We start from the raw sequence: 15202 nt of genomic DNA, 5'->3' as shown, positions 1-15202 counted from the left end.
TGTTTTACTTATTTCTATGTTTATAGAAATGAACATTTCTATAAAATGTTTATTTTATAAACTCAGAATAGTTTCTTTACCCGTGGAGTCCTAATATATCACAATGATATGCCTTACTGGGGGTTTATTTATGGTGCTGGGCACTCATTGAACCATTGCCAACTGGAAACTCACATATTTAAGTTCTGGAATTTTTTCTTGTACAATTTCTTCATGTTTTCTCTGTTCTTGTTAGATGTCCAATTAATTAGATTTTGGATTTCCTGGATTGGTAGTCTAGTTTTATCTGTTTCTCTCCTATTTTTATCCACCTTTTTGTTTTGCTTTCTAGAAGATTTCCGCAACTTTATCTTCTAACTTTCTACTGAATTTTACATCATGGCTGCTATACCTTTAACTGTCGAGAGCTTTGTCTTCTATGACTCATTACTCTTTTAGAGCACCCCCTTCCTATTTCATGGATGCAAGGTTGCCTCAGCCGAGGATTCTAATTATAGTTGTTTTTTTGTGATGTTTTCTTCTCTGCCGTGCATTGTTGTTTCACCAGAATTCGTTTTTTTCTTTTTGGTTTGGTCTATTTCATATTGGCTTCTCTCAAATGTCTTGAGATGGTTGGCTATTTGTTCACGTATGGGCGATGTGCTAAAAATGGATGAGTAACTCAATATGGATGGATGGGTGGGGCTTCTGACAGGCCAACTTCACTGAAAGGAGGTCAGGTAGCAAGCCAACTTTTTCTCTGGAGGAATCTCCAAATGTCAGTAACTACAGGGCTTTCCTCCAAGGCCATTCCATTTTTCCGGAGGAGCGTCCCCCAGTCTTCTTCCCGGGAGAGGGGATGTGAAATAAGCTTGACCAGATCCCTCCATTCCGTCCACAGACCTTAACTCAATCCTTATTTCAGTTTGTTGCCTCATTTTTGTGCTTTATTGTGCCTGGAATCCTCAAGTTTAGGACCCCACTGGTTCAGTTTTTCCAGAGAATCAATTATCCCCTGAGGGCATTGGAGAGGGGATTGGCAGTGACCTGGATCCTCAATGTAGGGCTGGGTCCCAGGGGCGTCTGAGCATTTCAGACTTCTAGCAGTTTCTCTGTTTTCATCCCAGTTGGGAAACGCAGTCATGCGCAGCTGGCCGCCTCCTGCAGGGTAACATAAGAATGGGCCTTGGGGTGGAGCTCTTCCTTACCAAGAGCTAGAGTCCTCACAGCGTGTGCTGGGTTCTCACTTTGCGGGTGAATACCTGGCCCTGCTTCAGACTCAACGTGTACTCCTTTGTTCTGCTTATGCACATGTGTCACTGGCCCTTGATCAGGCATGTCCCCAGCTTTCTGTATTTCAGACCTCATGGGGAGGGGTTGGGGTCCTTCCACTGCAGCACGAAGTGAGGTGTGTGCCATCACATCAACCCCTCGGGCTTCAGAGTGGACCTGCTGGCCATGGGGGACCAAGGCATTGCAAGGGGCTGGATCTTGTGCACTTTCTCTCCTCTCTTGCTGTCAGGAAACGCTGTACCACTTGACCCTGGGGTGCTGTCTGTTCTCAGCGACTTCATATCACACACTGGTCTTCTTCCCTGCACGGCACTTATCTGCCTTTTAACCTTGGCCACACAGCCTGGCCACCAAGTGAATGGTGAAACGATGCTTCACACCTTTTTCTGTGGCAGTCACTGCCTCCAGTTTCTGAGCTTTTCTGGGATTTTGTAGAGCATTGGCTTGTTTCTCTAGTACTCAATTCTGCAGGCACTCGCCACTTTTGGTCTCACCATTCTTGGCTCTGCTGTGTCAATTGCCATCCTCCCATCTACCATTTTCATATATTTTGATTCAAAGATACACATATTTGGTTTTTTTCCCCAAGATTCAACCTGTCATTACTATAGTGTCCCTTAGCACCACACAAACAGTATCTGGCACATAGTGGGCACTCCAATCTCTTTTATGAGTCAAAAAATTCTTAGAATCTGCTGCAATTTGCAAGTCTTTTTCTAAGGATTTCTTTAAGTTCATAGTTGTACAGGGGTTAAAGGTGTAGCAGGGATGGCCAGCATGAGGCTGCCAGGGGAATTCAGGCGAGATGACGGTGGTTGCTTCTAATCTGTTGGACCAGAGATTATCCTGAGCGCCACAGATTTCTCTGAAATTTTTTTATTCTACTATATCTCTAGCTTCATTCTTCTCCAAGCTCATATTTCTACAAGTAAATTATAGCCTCCACACCTAGCCATCAGATGGTTGCTCTTCTTCATGGTCTGCTTAATTGTGTGACTTTTCTGTATGTGTTATTTTGCGAGTGTGATCAGAATTCAAGTCATCTGGGAGAAAAGACATTTACCGTGAATTACAGGGAAGAAGCCCCTCATCACAGAACAAGTGATAATTTGTCAGGTAACTCTGACTCACCCCCGCCCTTGTTGGGTCCTTTTATTACATAGTCTTAAGCCCTGTGTATGCTTCCTTTGCGCACCTATTGTAATCTGTCATGCATTGTTTTTGAAATTATTTTCTGATGACTCCTTTTCACTAGAATCTAAGCTCCATGAAGTCAGGAACCACGTCTGCTGTCTTTGCTATCTCCCTAGCACTCAGCACAGTGTTCAGAACAAGAAGGTGTGCTCGACAACTGCTGAACGAGCGAGCGATGACCGTCAAAGCCCAGGCTGTGTGGTGAAGGCTTTTATGCACAGAGCAGCCCAGGCTGCTCGGACGTGCGTGGTGAAGGCTTTTATGCACAGAGTGAATAGCTCCCACACGCAGCTCACCTCATTCTATTGCCCAGTAAGAAATCAGAAATAAGTGAATTTTACAGGAACTGGCTTTCCAAACTTGGCTTAAAAGGGGAAAAGAATGAACATTTAACATGAAATTAATTTATAAATCAGTTTATTTACAGATTTTATTTTTTCTTAAAGTACATTTCAGTTAACAAATCTATTTACACAGGTATACATGGGAATTCATCCCAGTTATTTTACAGATCATACTTACAAACCACACCCTAAGTCTTCTGTGCAAAGTTGCACTGGATGTGACTATTGGCTGAAAATGGCCTGATGACCAGGCTATTTACACATACACAGTAAACGGGTTTGTTTTTTCATGTCTGCACAATACAGTACACACACGGAGGCTGGGCCTCCCAGAGAACGCTTTGCCATGTTTCCCGAGAAGGCTTTGCAAAGTCCGGAAGGAAAAGCTATTAAACATAGGTTAATTAGAATGACAGTACCGCCTTTACATCAGTTTACGTTTCTCTTCACATTTTTATAATACAAAGATATTTTATTGAGTTGCTGCACAACCAGTTTAAGATGATTTGTAAACATGTAAATTCCTACAATTTGCATTAAACATCATTGTAGTTTCTATCATTTGCTCTTTGAATTAATATTTTATTCACTAGTATTCTTAAGGTAGTAAAAGAAGATGTAAGTTTGAACTTCTTGCAGAAAAGTTACGAGTCTCTAATGCTGTGCGAGTACACACTTTATTCAAGTATTGCAAAAAGCTAAGGCCACTTTTTTCAAGACAAGAAAGTGAACAAAATTGTTTTTATCAATAGGCCACAACACTCTTATGAGCAATGAAATCTCTTTTGAAAGATAATTTCTCAGAGACCTGTAGTCACAGAAGGAATTTTCTTTTCTTTTAGGTAAAAGAAAAACGAATTACCTTCCTAACTAACTACTTTTAAGCTCTTCCCACTTTTCCCTAGAGTAAAAATTCCTGTTTAGACCTGAAGAGGGAGTCTATACCCTGTACTTATTTAACCCAGAGTTAAGGACCCTGGATAGCACAAATTATTTTGGACTCAGAAATAAATCTGAAGCCTATATGTTGGTTTACTACTAAATTCTGATAGTGCTATTCTAAAAGATATTACTGCTGATGCAAAGATCTTTTTCTTAGAGGAATTATGAAGAAAGAGTGAAAGAGGATGGGGGTGTGGGGAGAAGGAACAAAGATCAGAAAGAGGGATATTTAGATTCTTAAGAGGCAGAGCTTGATTAAAGATCTCAACATGGAACGAGTGGCTGGGTATCCATATTTATCATTCCTAATCCTAACAATAAACCTTTTTTCAATTATATCCAAGTAGTTAAAATAATAAAAATCTGCTAATTATAGATTTCTTTGTTTTCTGCTATCAAACTATGGACGACCATTTCTAGCAAGGAGTAAGAGTGATGTATTCCTGTCTCTCTGGAACCCAGGACTCTCAAGATAGTAAAGACAGCGGGAGAATGTCAGGACAGCCACTGCTACATTCCTGGCAGCATTCTTACCAGGGAACTCGAAGTCCAGATTGCTGATTCCACAGATTTATATAATCTTTTTTCCTTTTCTGGAATCAAAATGTCATAAAGAGTAAAGATAAACTTTCTTATTAAAAATTGGTTTAGGTCCAAATAATAAGGATGTAGAAAAACAACCTATATTCCTATTATATTATTTTCATATTCATTTATAAAAAATTTACAGCAGCTGTAAAGTTTCAGTATCATAAGGACAACGTAATCCTACAAACAGCCAAAGGATGTCGACAAGATATTTTTCTGTCTTCCAAATAATACAAACTGAAAAGAAAAGCCTTTGCTTTTCCTTGGCCACATGAAAATACTATCTCCACGCTACCGGTTAAGAACCCCAAGAAACCCTAGCTTCTCTTAGTCCATTTGCTCATTATGGCTACAAGACTAGAGCTCAACACCAAAAGCCCAGAAGAAATGCTGGCAACACATCAATGTGAGCATTTCCCGAGACCCAATCACAACATTTCAGTGCTTTCCTTATTTGTCAAGAGCTATCATACCAGTCATTGTGCAAAATGCAAATATTCCAATGATTATTTCAGTAAGCTTTTCATAATGACAAGATGAAACCAAAGAAGAATGGAAGTGTGCATAGTGAAACAGTTGAGACGCAAAGGCAAGTTTGGAGGGAAGATGCAGAAATGAACGAACGTGCACACTGAAAGATTATACCATCTTTGGGGTTTCTCTAACATATTTTGAAGCTATAACATTCCAGGATATTTATATATGTGAATCCAGTGGATGTCTATATCATGCTTCTAATCAGGACCTTCAATATTAAGGCATTTACATTCACGCCTAAGATTATCCACATTCTTCTAGATTATTTGAAGAAGGACAGGACTGATTAGGAGAAACCAGTCAAGAAGGCAGGTACTGAGGTCCCAGGAGAGCATCACGTATGCTCTCATGTAGCAGCTGGAGTCTATATTTTTTTCAGATACAGGTAATTGTTGTGAGAAGCAATGCTGCAAGAGAGGCAGAATTGAATTTTACAGTGTCTTTACATCATTTTATCCCCTTCCTGCTACTGCAGGTGATCTTGGGAAAGCTCATCTTCTTTTCACTGAATTGAACTGCCTTCTTCGATATGTGTGATGGTTTGTTAAAACCGCAGGTTTCCTGTGCAAAGACTATGAACCATAGAAGCTTCAAGACAGAAGTTTAACTATTACAAGAAGAATCTTTCACTTCTGAATAGGGACACACATTTTCAACTTAATAATTTATCTTAAAATAAATTAAAAAGTTCCAGAGCACGAAACAAGCACACAAACAATAGACAATATCTTTGTGTCTTTGGTGCACACACTCATTTCCTAAATCATTCAAGTAACAGCGTCTCTGACTTCTTGGGGGAAAGATGGGGGTTGAAAGTTTGAAGGCCAAAATGAATTATTTCCACTTTTGCCGTGCCTGGATGCCTGAGATGGTCCTGAGGATCTGGGATTCTGGGAGCAGCTGGCAGAGGTTCAGAAGGAGTAAGAAAAGTGCAGGGTAGACAAGGGGTAGAAGAGCCAGCCCTGCATCAGTCCTTTGAGCCCAGTCTTCAGTGGGGCATTTCTTTGTTTTCATGCCCATATAGAGAAAACTAAAAATAATACAAAGGTTTAAAATTCTTTAGATGGTGCTCAGAAAGCAAGGCTACCATTGATTTCTGTTAACTTGACAGTCCACTTGGTGCTGCTCAACTGCAATAATGGAAGAAAATGGTCTTCAAAAAGAAATGAACTTCAGAATGTGAAATAGGCACACATTATTAAACTTGCCTATTTAGAAGTGGTGAAGGGTTTAATACTGTTTAGAGACTATCATGTCCATCTATGACTTTCATGGTGTAGATCAGGATTACACTTCCACAAAGGTATGATGCATTTATCTATATACCTCTCCTGCCTGACCGCAGACTCAAGGAAGTGATACCCTAGTTTAAGATAAGAGGTAAGTCTGGTGTTCAGCCCTCATCTGAGACCCAGTAGATACTAATACAAGGTGTAGGATTATACTGTGTGTCGACAACAGGAGTACAACCCTGCCCACTGAAAATAACCAATTAATCCAGTGGACAGTCTCTAAAGGCAAAGGCTGTAATACCAGATATACCGCATTGTCCCATGTACTTCAAACCAGCAGTCTTTAGGAACAGGCATGAGGTCCAGAAGCACTCTTGCTATGACGGAGATGGGGTGTGTATCAGGAGGCAGAAAGGCCCAGGACTCATGTTAGCACTCAGTGTTCGATTTATTTGCAAGATGTCACACAAGTAGCATTCTCCCCTGTTTTTCACTGATCTGATTCAGAACATCAATAGTATCTCTGATCAAGGTCTCAAAGATCCCATCAGCCAGCTGCATCTTCACACACAACTCATCCTCATCATAGTTTACCCACTGTGCCTCCTCCTCGTGGAGCTCCTGTACCTAGAGTTTAGAAAACAAAAAGGTTAGGAAATCACTGTCATAAAAAAGCTAGGAAATTAATTATATTTGCTGACTTTGTAGTCCCATCTCTGGAAATACAGACCAAAAAATAAGCCAGAGAAAAAAGGTAACATATAATGATAGCAATACCCCTTTTAAAGTTGCAAAAATTTTGAAAAAACTCAACTGTCAAGTAAAAGTGCCTTCAAAACTGTCAAAATGGCTTTAAATCTGTCAAAATGGAATTTGACAATATTCTAGTATTTTATAGATATTAAGGATTACAAGTATGCTATGTCAACATAAGAGAATATGTATAGGAATTCAAGGGAGAAGACACAAATTATTAAAAATACAGACTTAGAATTATAAAATACATATATCCGAAGACAATACTGGATATGATTCTGGACTACTATAAATAAATGAATAAAATTTAATACCCATTAGAGTATTTTTTAAATGTACTATTGCTTAGGTTTATTTTAAAAATCACTGTTATACAACACTTGCTCTTTTTGCATTTTAGGACTTGGGATTCCTAAAGTAAAACCAAAATTAACCAAATTAGAACCAAGATTTTTCGCCTGTTTACATTTTTAAAAAACTACTTATAAAAGAAACATGTTAGACTTATTATACATAATGATATTGTGAGCAGGATGGAAGCCAGGTGGAGAACGTAGATTGTAAACTCTGATCTAGTCACAAATTCAGCAAAGCTAACTGCAGTGACGGGGGTCTCTACTCAGAAGTCTAACTTGGCCAAAAAGTCATGTGACAACAAGCTCCTTACTTGCTCTGATCATAGCTTCATCTCAAAAAAGTCAGAGGAAGCGAAGAAGGGAACTTGTACTTTGGTTCCTCTTATGAGGAAATGAGAAGAGTTGGGAGAAAGAGACCACATCATCCTGAGAAAGAGTGAGAGAGGGAAGAACAGCATTGCCCAACAGAGATCCTGGCCGGGGTTGACAAATAGATGACAAGGTGGCTGCCAAATTCTTTCTTTTTGAGGAGGGTTACCTGAAGGATATGTAAAATGTTCATTTCTCAGTTCCCTAACTTATGCTCCATGAACAGATACACCACCAGAAAGGGTGCTATGGTCAAATAAGCTTAGAAAACTCCCTCTGGGAGTTTCACGTTATACATTAGTCTATTAAAGAGAAATACAACAGGAAAGAAACTTGGTTAAATCAGAGCTTCCTGTATTTATCTGATCAAAGAATCATTTTGTGTGGATGTATAAGAAATATTATTAACCTGCCAAAGAACTAGCGCTCCTCTCTTATGAAGGATGCTGTAAAGAACAGCCTAAGGCCACACTTCCCAAACTGGTGCTGGGGGGAACCATCTTCTAGGAAAGCTATAGGTGTCTCCACAAAAGATTTCATATTTCCCATGAATTTACTTGTTCAAAGTTGCACAGCTTTCCTTTTTACAAGTTCTCTCAGCCTTTAGTATTAAATCTGTTCTCTGAGCAATTTCCTCCCTAATAATAAAATTAGGAAGCACTGTCCTAATGAAATTGTTTTTGCCCTTACAGTAGAAATAGATGCTCAGGACATTATCCATTAAATTTCCCAGTGTACCCTCGATGAGCCCCCACAGTGCCCTTGTCAGTATTAACAAAAAGCTTTGCCCCTACTTAACAACAGGAACTATTTTCCTCTCAGCCAGTGAGAACTAACATCATGTTTTCCGTTTTGCTCTGGCCATCAGAAAGCACAAAGCCCAACTTGGAACTTCAACCACGGCAACTGAGGAATCTCGGCCTGCAAATCTGCCTCTACTTTTCTCTTCTGGTTTTTAGAGTCTATTCTATTCTATTACACATTTCCCCTGCCCTTGCTCCTGAAGATGTATGTAAATTAATATATATTATATATAAGTTAATAATATTACATTAAAAAGTCAGTCTAACAATGACTTCATTTTCTTCTTTTTTTTGGCAGGGTATCAGGTTGGTAGAAAAGGGAACTGTGGCAAATAGATTGTGGCCAGATTTCAGCAAGCATATGTCAGGGTCTTTCACCATATCCTTGTGAACCAGATGGGGAAACAGAGACAGGTCAATTGGGTGGATTTGTACTTTTTCGATTAAAGGATAAGACAACTAACAATCTGGAAGGAAGTTTCTGCCTGGAAGACTCAGGAGCTTTCTCCTCTGTGCTCCCAATCTATCTTGTTCACATTCTACTGGAGTAATTACCCTGTGCAATTGTATTCTGTGTATCAGTTCTCCCCCCTGGCTGTGAGCTCCTCAAGATTTTTCTTTTTATTTATAATTTTCCAGTGACCAGGAAAGTGCAAATAGAAGGTATTAAATAAATATCTGGCATATGGATTTTTTAGTGAGTGCTAAAAGGCTGTCTTTGGATCTGTCCAGTTCATCATTTTTAGCAATGACCTAGCATGAAAGCAGGTACACCAATTTTAGATGTAACATGAAGTTGGGAAATATAATAACTATGTTGGAAGAAAGAACTCCAAAATGTGTTGGTAGCTTGGAATGAAGGGCCAAATTTATCTAAGTGAAGGAATAAAATACGGTCCTGTACTTGGGCCCAAAAAATAACTGCAAATGCACAGGTTGAGATTTGGGTCTTGGGGTCTTCCTAAGCTTTTGTGAGTTCCGTGAGAATGAGATATAGCTACAAATAAACAGAACAAATGTGATTATAAACTGCATTAATCAAAGTATAGTATCTAGAAAAAGGGAGGTTACACGACTGTACTACTCAACAATACACAAAATATTATATGGTCAATTCTAAGAACTGTAGTTAAAGAGGGATACTGACAAAGAGCCACAGCGGATAATGCTGAAGGGCCTCGAAACCCCATCAGACAACAGGAGAGAACATCAACATTTAATAGGTAGAAAAAGACTCAGGTGAAACATGATAGCTGCTTCAAAGGCATGCAGGAAGAATTAAAATTGTTATGTAAAGCCCCAAAGCTGTCAAAGAAAATTAGAATTAATTATGTGAAAACCAATTTAGGCTCAACAGGAGAAAGAACTTCATCAACAGTAAGTAGAAACTCAGGAGCTATCATCGAGTACCTTATCAGATTTTAAGTTGTAAAGGAGATTCAATCATTAGCTAGGTGGTTTCACTCCAGGATTTGTCATTTTAAGTGCAATTCTACCTATAAGAGGGAGATTTTCCAAAGCTACTGTACATAAAGGATATACAAAAGTTGGTCTAATTACTTGTTACTCATTCCACATCATACATACTTTGAGAATGCACTGCCAGAAGTAGCTGATCAGATTCTTAGCTAACCTAAGATATAAACTAATCAATGTCTTTGTGAAGTGGTAATGGGACAGTGAATGAGAACTAGAACTGAAAGAAAGATATCCCTCCTTTTTGGGTAACAGAGGACTTTATGTCTAAAAAATATTCTTTGTATCTTACTCACCTCAAATAATGCCTAAAGATACTTGTATAGTTAGCCTGATAGGGACTTTCCTAGTCCAAGCAACAACAACTAAATTATACATTTTCTTAATCTGGAAGAAGCAAGTGTTTACTATGAAATGTTTAATATAATAGCTTATCATGTTACAAGTATATCAAAGGGAAGTTAACATTCAGTTGAGGCCCATCCTTCCACTTGTGTGGGTTCCATTCCCGTCTATTTGGGGATACTGCTCCAGCAGTATCCTCTCTCCTCTGCATCATCTCATTTTCTCTATCAAATTTTTCCTAACAGTATATATTTCTTTCAAGCTGAAAGAACCCTCTCTTGTCACCATTACCCCCTCCATTTTTCTCTTCACAAAAAAACTTCCTTGAAGTGGCTATTTTTGCTCTCCCTGATCTGTTTCTCATTCTCTCTTGAAACCTACTCAAATGAAGCATTCACCTCATCCAAGCCACCAAAACTACTTGTATTAATATTAAGATCAATAAAGACCTCTACTCTGGTAAATCCAATGGTAAATTCTCAGTTTTTAGCTTACTTGACCAATTAGCAGCATCTGACACAGATGATGCCTCCCTCCTCCTTGAAACACTTTCACCTGGCTTCCAGGACCCCACACGCTCCTGGCTTTCTTCTACCTCATTGGCTACTCCTTCTTAGTCTTCTTTGTTGGCTTCTCCTCATCTTCTTAATCCTTGAAACATCGGAGTGTGTCAGGAATCAGTCCTTGGATCTCTTTTCTATTCATCTACACTCTCTTTCTTGGTCTCATGGCTTTGACTACCACCTATATGTTCACCACTCTCCAAATTCCTATCTCCAGCCTAGGTCTCTTGTCTGAGCTCCAGACTCATATATCCAATCATCTACTCAGTATCTCCATTTGGATGTTTATTAGACATCCCAAATTTAACATGTTCACAACAGAACTCCTGAGACTCCTTTCAAACTCACTTCTCTCAGTCTTCCTCAAATCAGCAAATGGCAATTCCATCCTTCCAGTTTCTCAGGCCAACCCAACGGAGTTAATACCTTGCCTTCTCTTATACTCCACATTCAATTTATCAGCAATTCTGTTGTTCCATTTTGAAAATATGTCTGGAATATGACCACTTCTCATCATCTCCAATATGGCCAGACTGGTCCTAGCCATGATCATCACTTGCCTGGATTATTACAATATTCTACTGGTCTCCTTGCTCCCACCTTTGCTACCCTTCCTTCAGTCTATTTTCAACAAAGCAGTCAGAGTGATCCTGTTAAAATCACACCCTGATACTTTTGGGACATCATCTCCTATCACTCTTTTCCATCCCTCACTCTGCTCCACACACAGTGACTTTCCTCCAATATGCAAGGCCCAATGTAGCTTTTCCACAGAATGTTCTTCTCCTGTATGAGCAACTGGCTCACTTCCTCATTTTCTTCAGTAGTTTATACAAATGTCATCTTCTCAGGGAGGCCTTCCCCAGCCATCCTATCTAAACTGTAACCCCCCGATATTCCCGTATTCCTTCTATATATTTAATTTATTTTTCTTATCTATTTCCCTCACTAGAATGAAAGCTCTTTGCATTTTGTGTGTTTTGTTTACTAATGGATTCCCAGAGTCTAGAGTACTACCTAGCACATAGCAGGCACATAAGAAATAATTATTGATTGATTGGATGAATTTAAATTGGCCACAGGTGCTCCTTGCAGCGCAGTGGATCCTTTTCAATAATGCTTTAGCAGGGAAATATCTAAATAGTTTCTCTATTTCTTTCTTATTATTGTTATGAAGCATGGTATTTATACATCCATCCATCCATCCATCCATCCAACCGAGTCCCTTTTCCAACTGTACTTTTTTAACAACTCTGTGTTAATAATAATCTTGTCTTTCATCACAATGGATTGTGGTGACAATCCAGTGTGATGAACGAAAAGATTGGAATTGCTCAGAACACTGTATTGAAAAACTTGACAATATGGCTGACACACAGAAAGATGGAATCACAAGATTCTGGGAATTAAATCTACTAGTAGTGTTAGGATCTTTAGAGGTGACAGCTCCTGCCTGTTCTTAGTCAAAGTGCTTTTATCCTCAAGAATGCTAAATCAGGCATAGGTGGCATATTAAAAACACTACAGCTGAAACGGCTTTAAGTGCACATATATTTTTAATAAAAAGATGGAATTTTTACTTTCATATCTCAAAAAATAAAAATCTTCATAGTTATATATCTTATAACAGCAAGTCAAATTTCTGAGCCAAGTTCTAATCTACATAATTTGGACTCTGGCTATTTGCAGACAGGGAGAGCAGGGGTCAAGTAAGAAAACTATTGTAAATCAATGAAAACAATCTATTAATAATATCTAATATTTTTGAGACCTTCCTATCTGCCACTTAACATATAGTATTTCATTTAGTCATAACAACAACTCTATGAGGCTGTCACTTTATAGATGGGGAGACTGAGACAGAGAGCAGTAACTTATTCAAAGTCACAGAGCTAGTAAGCGGTAGGGACAAGACTGGATCCTTACAAGTAGTCTCATTCCACAGATCTTCCTCCTAACTGCTATGCCATATTTTCTCATTTAGTGCAATGAGAGCATTTTGGGGTTCATTACATCCAAAAATATTAAATGAGGCTCAGAAAATTTCAGGGCCCTTTAAAACTACAGATCCCATGCAAAATTACCAACAGTCAAAACTCTAGAAAAACAATAAAACTCATCAATTTTATAAGATGGCTTCATTTTATCTACAGTATTGGGCTGACCAAAATATTAACCACTGTTTTCTCCTCCTCTTTTGAATTACAATATCCAAATATTACTTATAATTATAATTTGAAAAACTCTTGGAGCACATTTAAAAAACAAACTGTGTAAGAAAACTAGCTGGCAAGACTGTCAGTTCCAGCAAAAACGGTAGAGTAAGATAATGCAGGGGCCAGCCCCGTTGCCGAGTGGTTAAGTTTGCGCGCTCTGCTTCAGTGGCCCAGGGTTTCGTTGGTTCGGATCCTGGGTACGGAGATGGCACTGCTCATCAGGCCACACTGAGGCGGTGTCCCATATGCCACAACTAGAAGGACCCAGAACTAAAATATACAACGATGTACTGGGGGCATTTGGGGAGAAAAAGCAGAATGGAAAAAAAAAAAAAGATTGGCAATGGTTGTTAGCTCTTGTGCCAATCTTTAAAAAGAAAAAAAAGATAATGCAAAAAAGTTCTCATACAAATACGTACATATATTGGATAAAATACAACAAAAACTATTTGTAATGCATAAAGAAATCTTGAGAAAGAAGGGAAATCTTAAGTACCAGAACTAGTAAGGATTTAAAAGATTGGCAAGTGCTGTAACCACTTAGGGAGGAATTAAGAGCTATAAAAGAGAACAAGGCCAAAGACATGTCTAAGGAAGCACCACAGGGAACTGGAAGAACTGGGGAGAGGCAATGTTCTAAGAGACAATAGCTGAGAATTTTCCAGAATTAAGTAAAGCTATGAATCCATAGATTCAATAAGCAGAGTGAGTCCAAAGCAGGAAAAAAAAAATAAATCCACATCTAGACATACCAAGAGAAATTGGAGAACAAACACACAAACACGCACACACAATCTTAAAAAGAAACCAAAAAGAAACGACAGGCTCCCCACAAAGGACTGTCAGCAGATTTCTCAAGACCAGCCACAGAGGTCAGATTACAATGATGTAAAATCTTCACAGTGCTGAAGTAAAAGAACTTTCAACCTAGAATTCAATACTCAGGTAAACTATAATTCAAGACTAAAAGTTGAAATAAAAACATTTGCAGACAAAGACTGAGAGCTTACATTAGAGACTTAAAATTAATGAAATACTAAAGTATGTACTTTAGGAAGATGGAAACAACTCAGAATGAAATAGAGGGATGCAGAAACGATGGTTTCTGTACTATTTTCTGTTCTTTTTTGTACTTAACACGTAAAAGATTTAGAATAGTCAATAAACAGGTAAAAAAATTAACCTCACTAACAATAAAATTATATAGAGCAAAATGAGCTTATTCTTTTAGTAAAGATAACGAAGTTGATAGCTAATAGCTAGTACTGACAAAAGTGAGAAGAACCACCACCCTCTTATCATGATGGCGAATGTGTATAATTGGTGTCACCTTTTTGGAGAACAATTTGACAAGACATACAAAAGCCTTAACATTCTGAATATACTTCTAAATCAGCAATTCTATTTCCAGGAATTTATCCTAAGGTAATTATTGGAAATAGGTGCAAAGATATACCATACTGCAAGATGTTTATTACAACAATGTTGTTTAGAAGAGCAAAAAAATTACTGACTGGTTAAATAAATTACAGTACCATCAATACAATGGACTACTATATTTCCACAAAAAATAAAATGGAATAAAGTTATTAAAAAGTGATATAAAATAGAGAAACATTTAACGACAAGGAAAACATCTACATTTTATTAAGTAAAAACGATCATATTACAAAAAGAGACTATGATCCCAATTGTTTAAAAAAATTCTCTGTATAAAAACAGACTCTAAGTCTACACATCAAAATATTAAGAGTTATCTAGGTGTGAGATTATCATGATTATTTTCTTTTGATTAATCAGGATTTTCTAAATTTTCTAAAATAAGTGTGATTATAGTAAATACAATTTTAAAAACTTCTTTAAAATTCCTACTTTTGAGACCCTTTTGTACTAAAGGAAAAATTTTTGTTTCATGTGTTATAAAAATTTTATTTCAGGGTCAGCCCGGTGGCACAGCGGTTAAGTTTGCACATTCCGCTTCTTGGTGGCCCGGGGTTCACTGGTTAGGATCCTGGGTGTGGACATGGCACTGTTGGCATGCCATGCTGTGGTAGGCGTCCCACATATAAAGTAGAGGAAGATGGGCACAGATGTTAGCTCAGGGCCAGGCTTCCTCAGCAAAAGGAGGAGGACTGGCAGTAGTTAGCTCAGGGCTAATCTTCCTCAAAAAAAAAAAAAAAAAATTTTTATTTCATGTGTTATAAAAAAT

General features: G+C 38.3%; 1 protein-coding gene across 4 annotated transcripts in view; it reads right to left on the bottom strand.

The window, feature by feature from the left end:
- Positions 1–2866: 2866 nt before the first annotated feature.
- The window catches only part of CEP350 (centrosomal protein 350), a 161052-nt gene continuing 148716 nt past the window's right edge, over positions 2867–15202 (bottom strand). For all 4 annotated transcript variants that reach the window (XM_046680736.1, XM_046680738.1, XM_046680737.1 and 1 more), the window contains one exon: positions 2867–6736. In XM_046680736.1, the coding sequence (XP_046536692.1) occupies positions 6572–6736 (165 nt within the window). In that variant the 3' untranslated portion in view covers positions 2867–6571. The remainder of the gene's footprint in view (positions 6737–15202) is intronic.

The sequence above is a fragment of the Equus quagga genome, chromosome 13 (genome assembly GCF_021613505.1).
Source record: "Equus quagga isolate Etosha38 chromosome 13, UCLA_HA_Equagga_1.0, whole genome shotgun sequence".
In the NCBI taxonomy this organism is placed as follows: domain Eukaryota; kingdom Metazoa; phylum Chordata; class Mammalia; order Perissodactyla; family Equidae; genus Equus; species Equus quagga.
The sequence above is the reverse complement of the archived record's forward strand: the minus strand, read 5'-3'. Positions and strand labels throughout refer to the sequence as shown.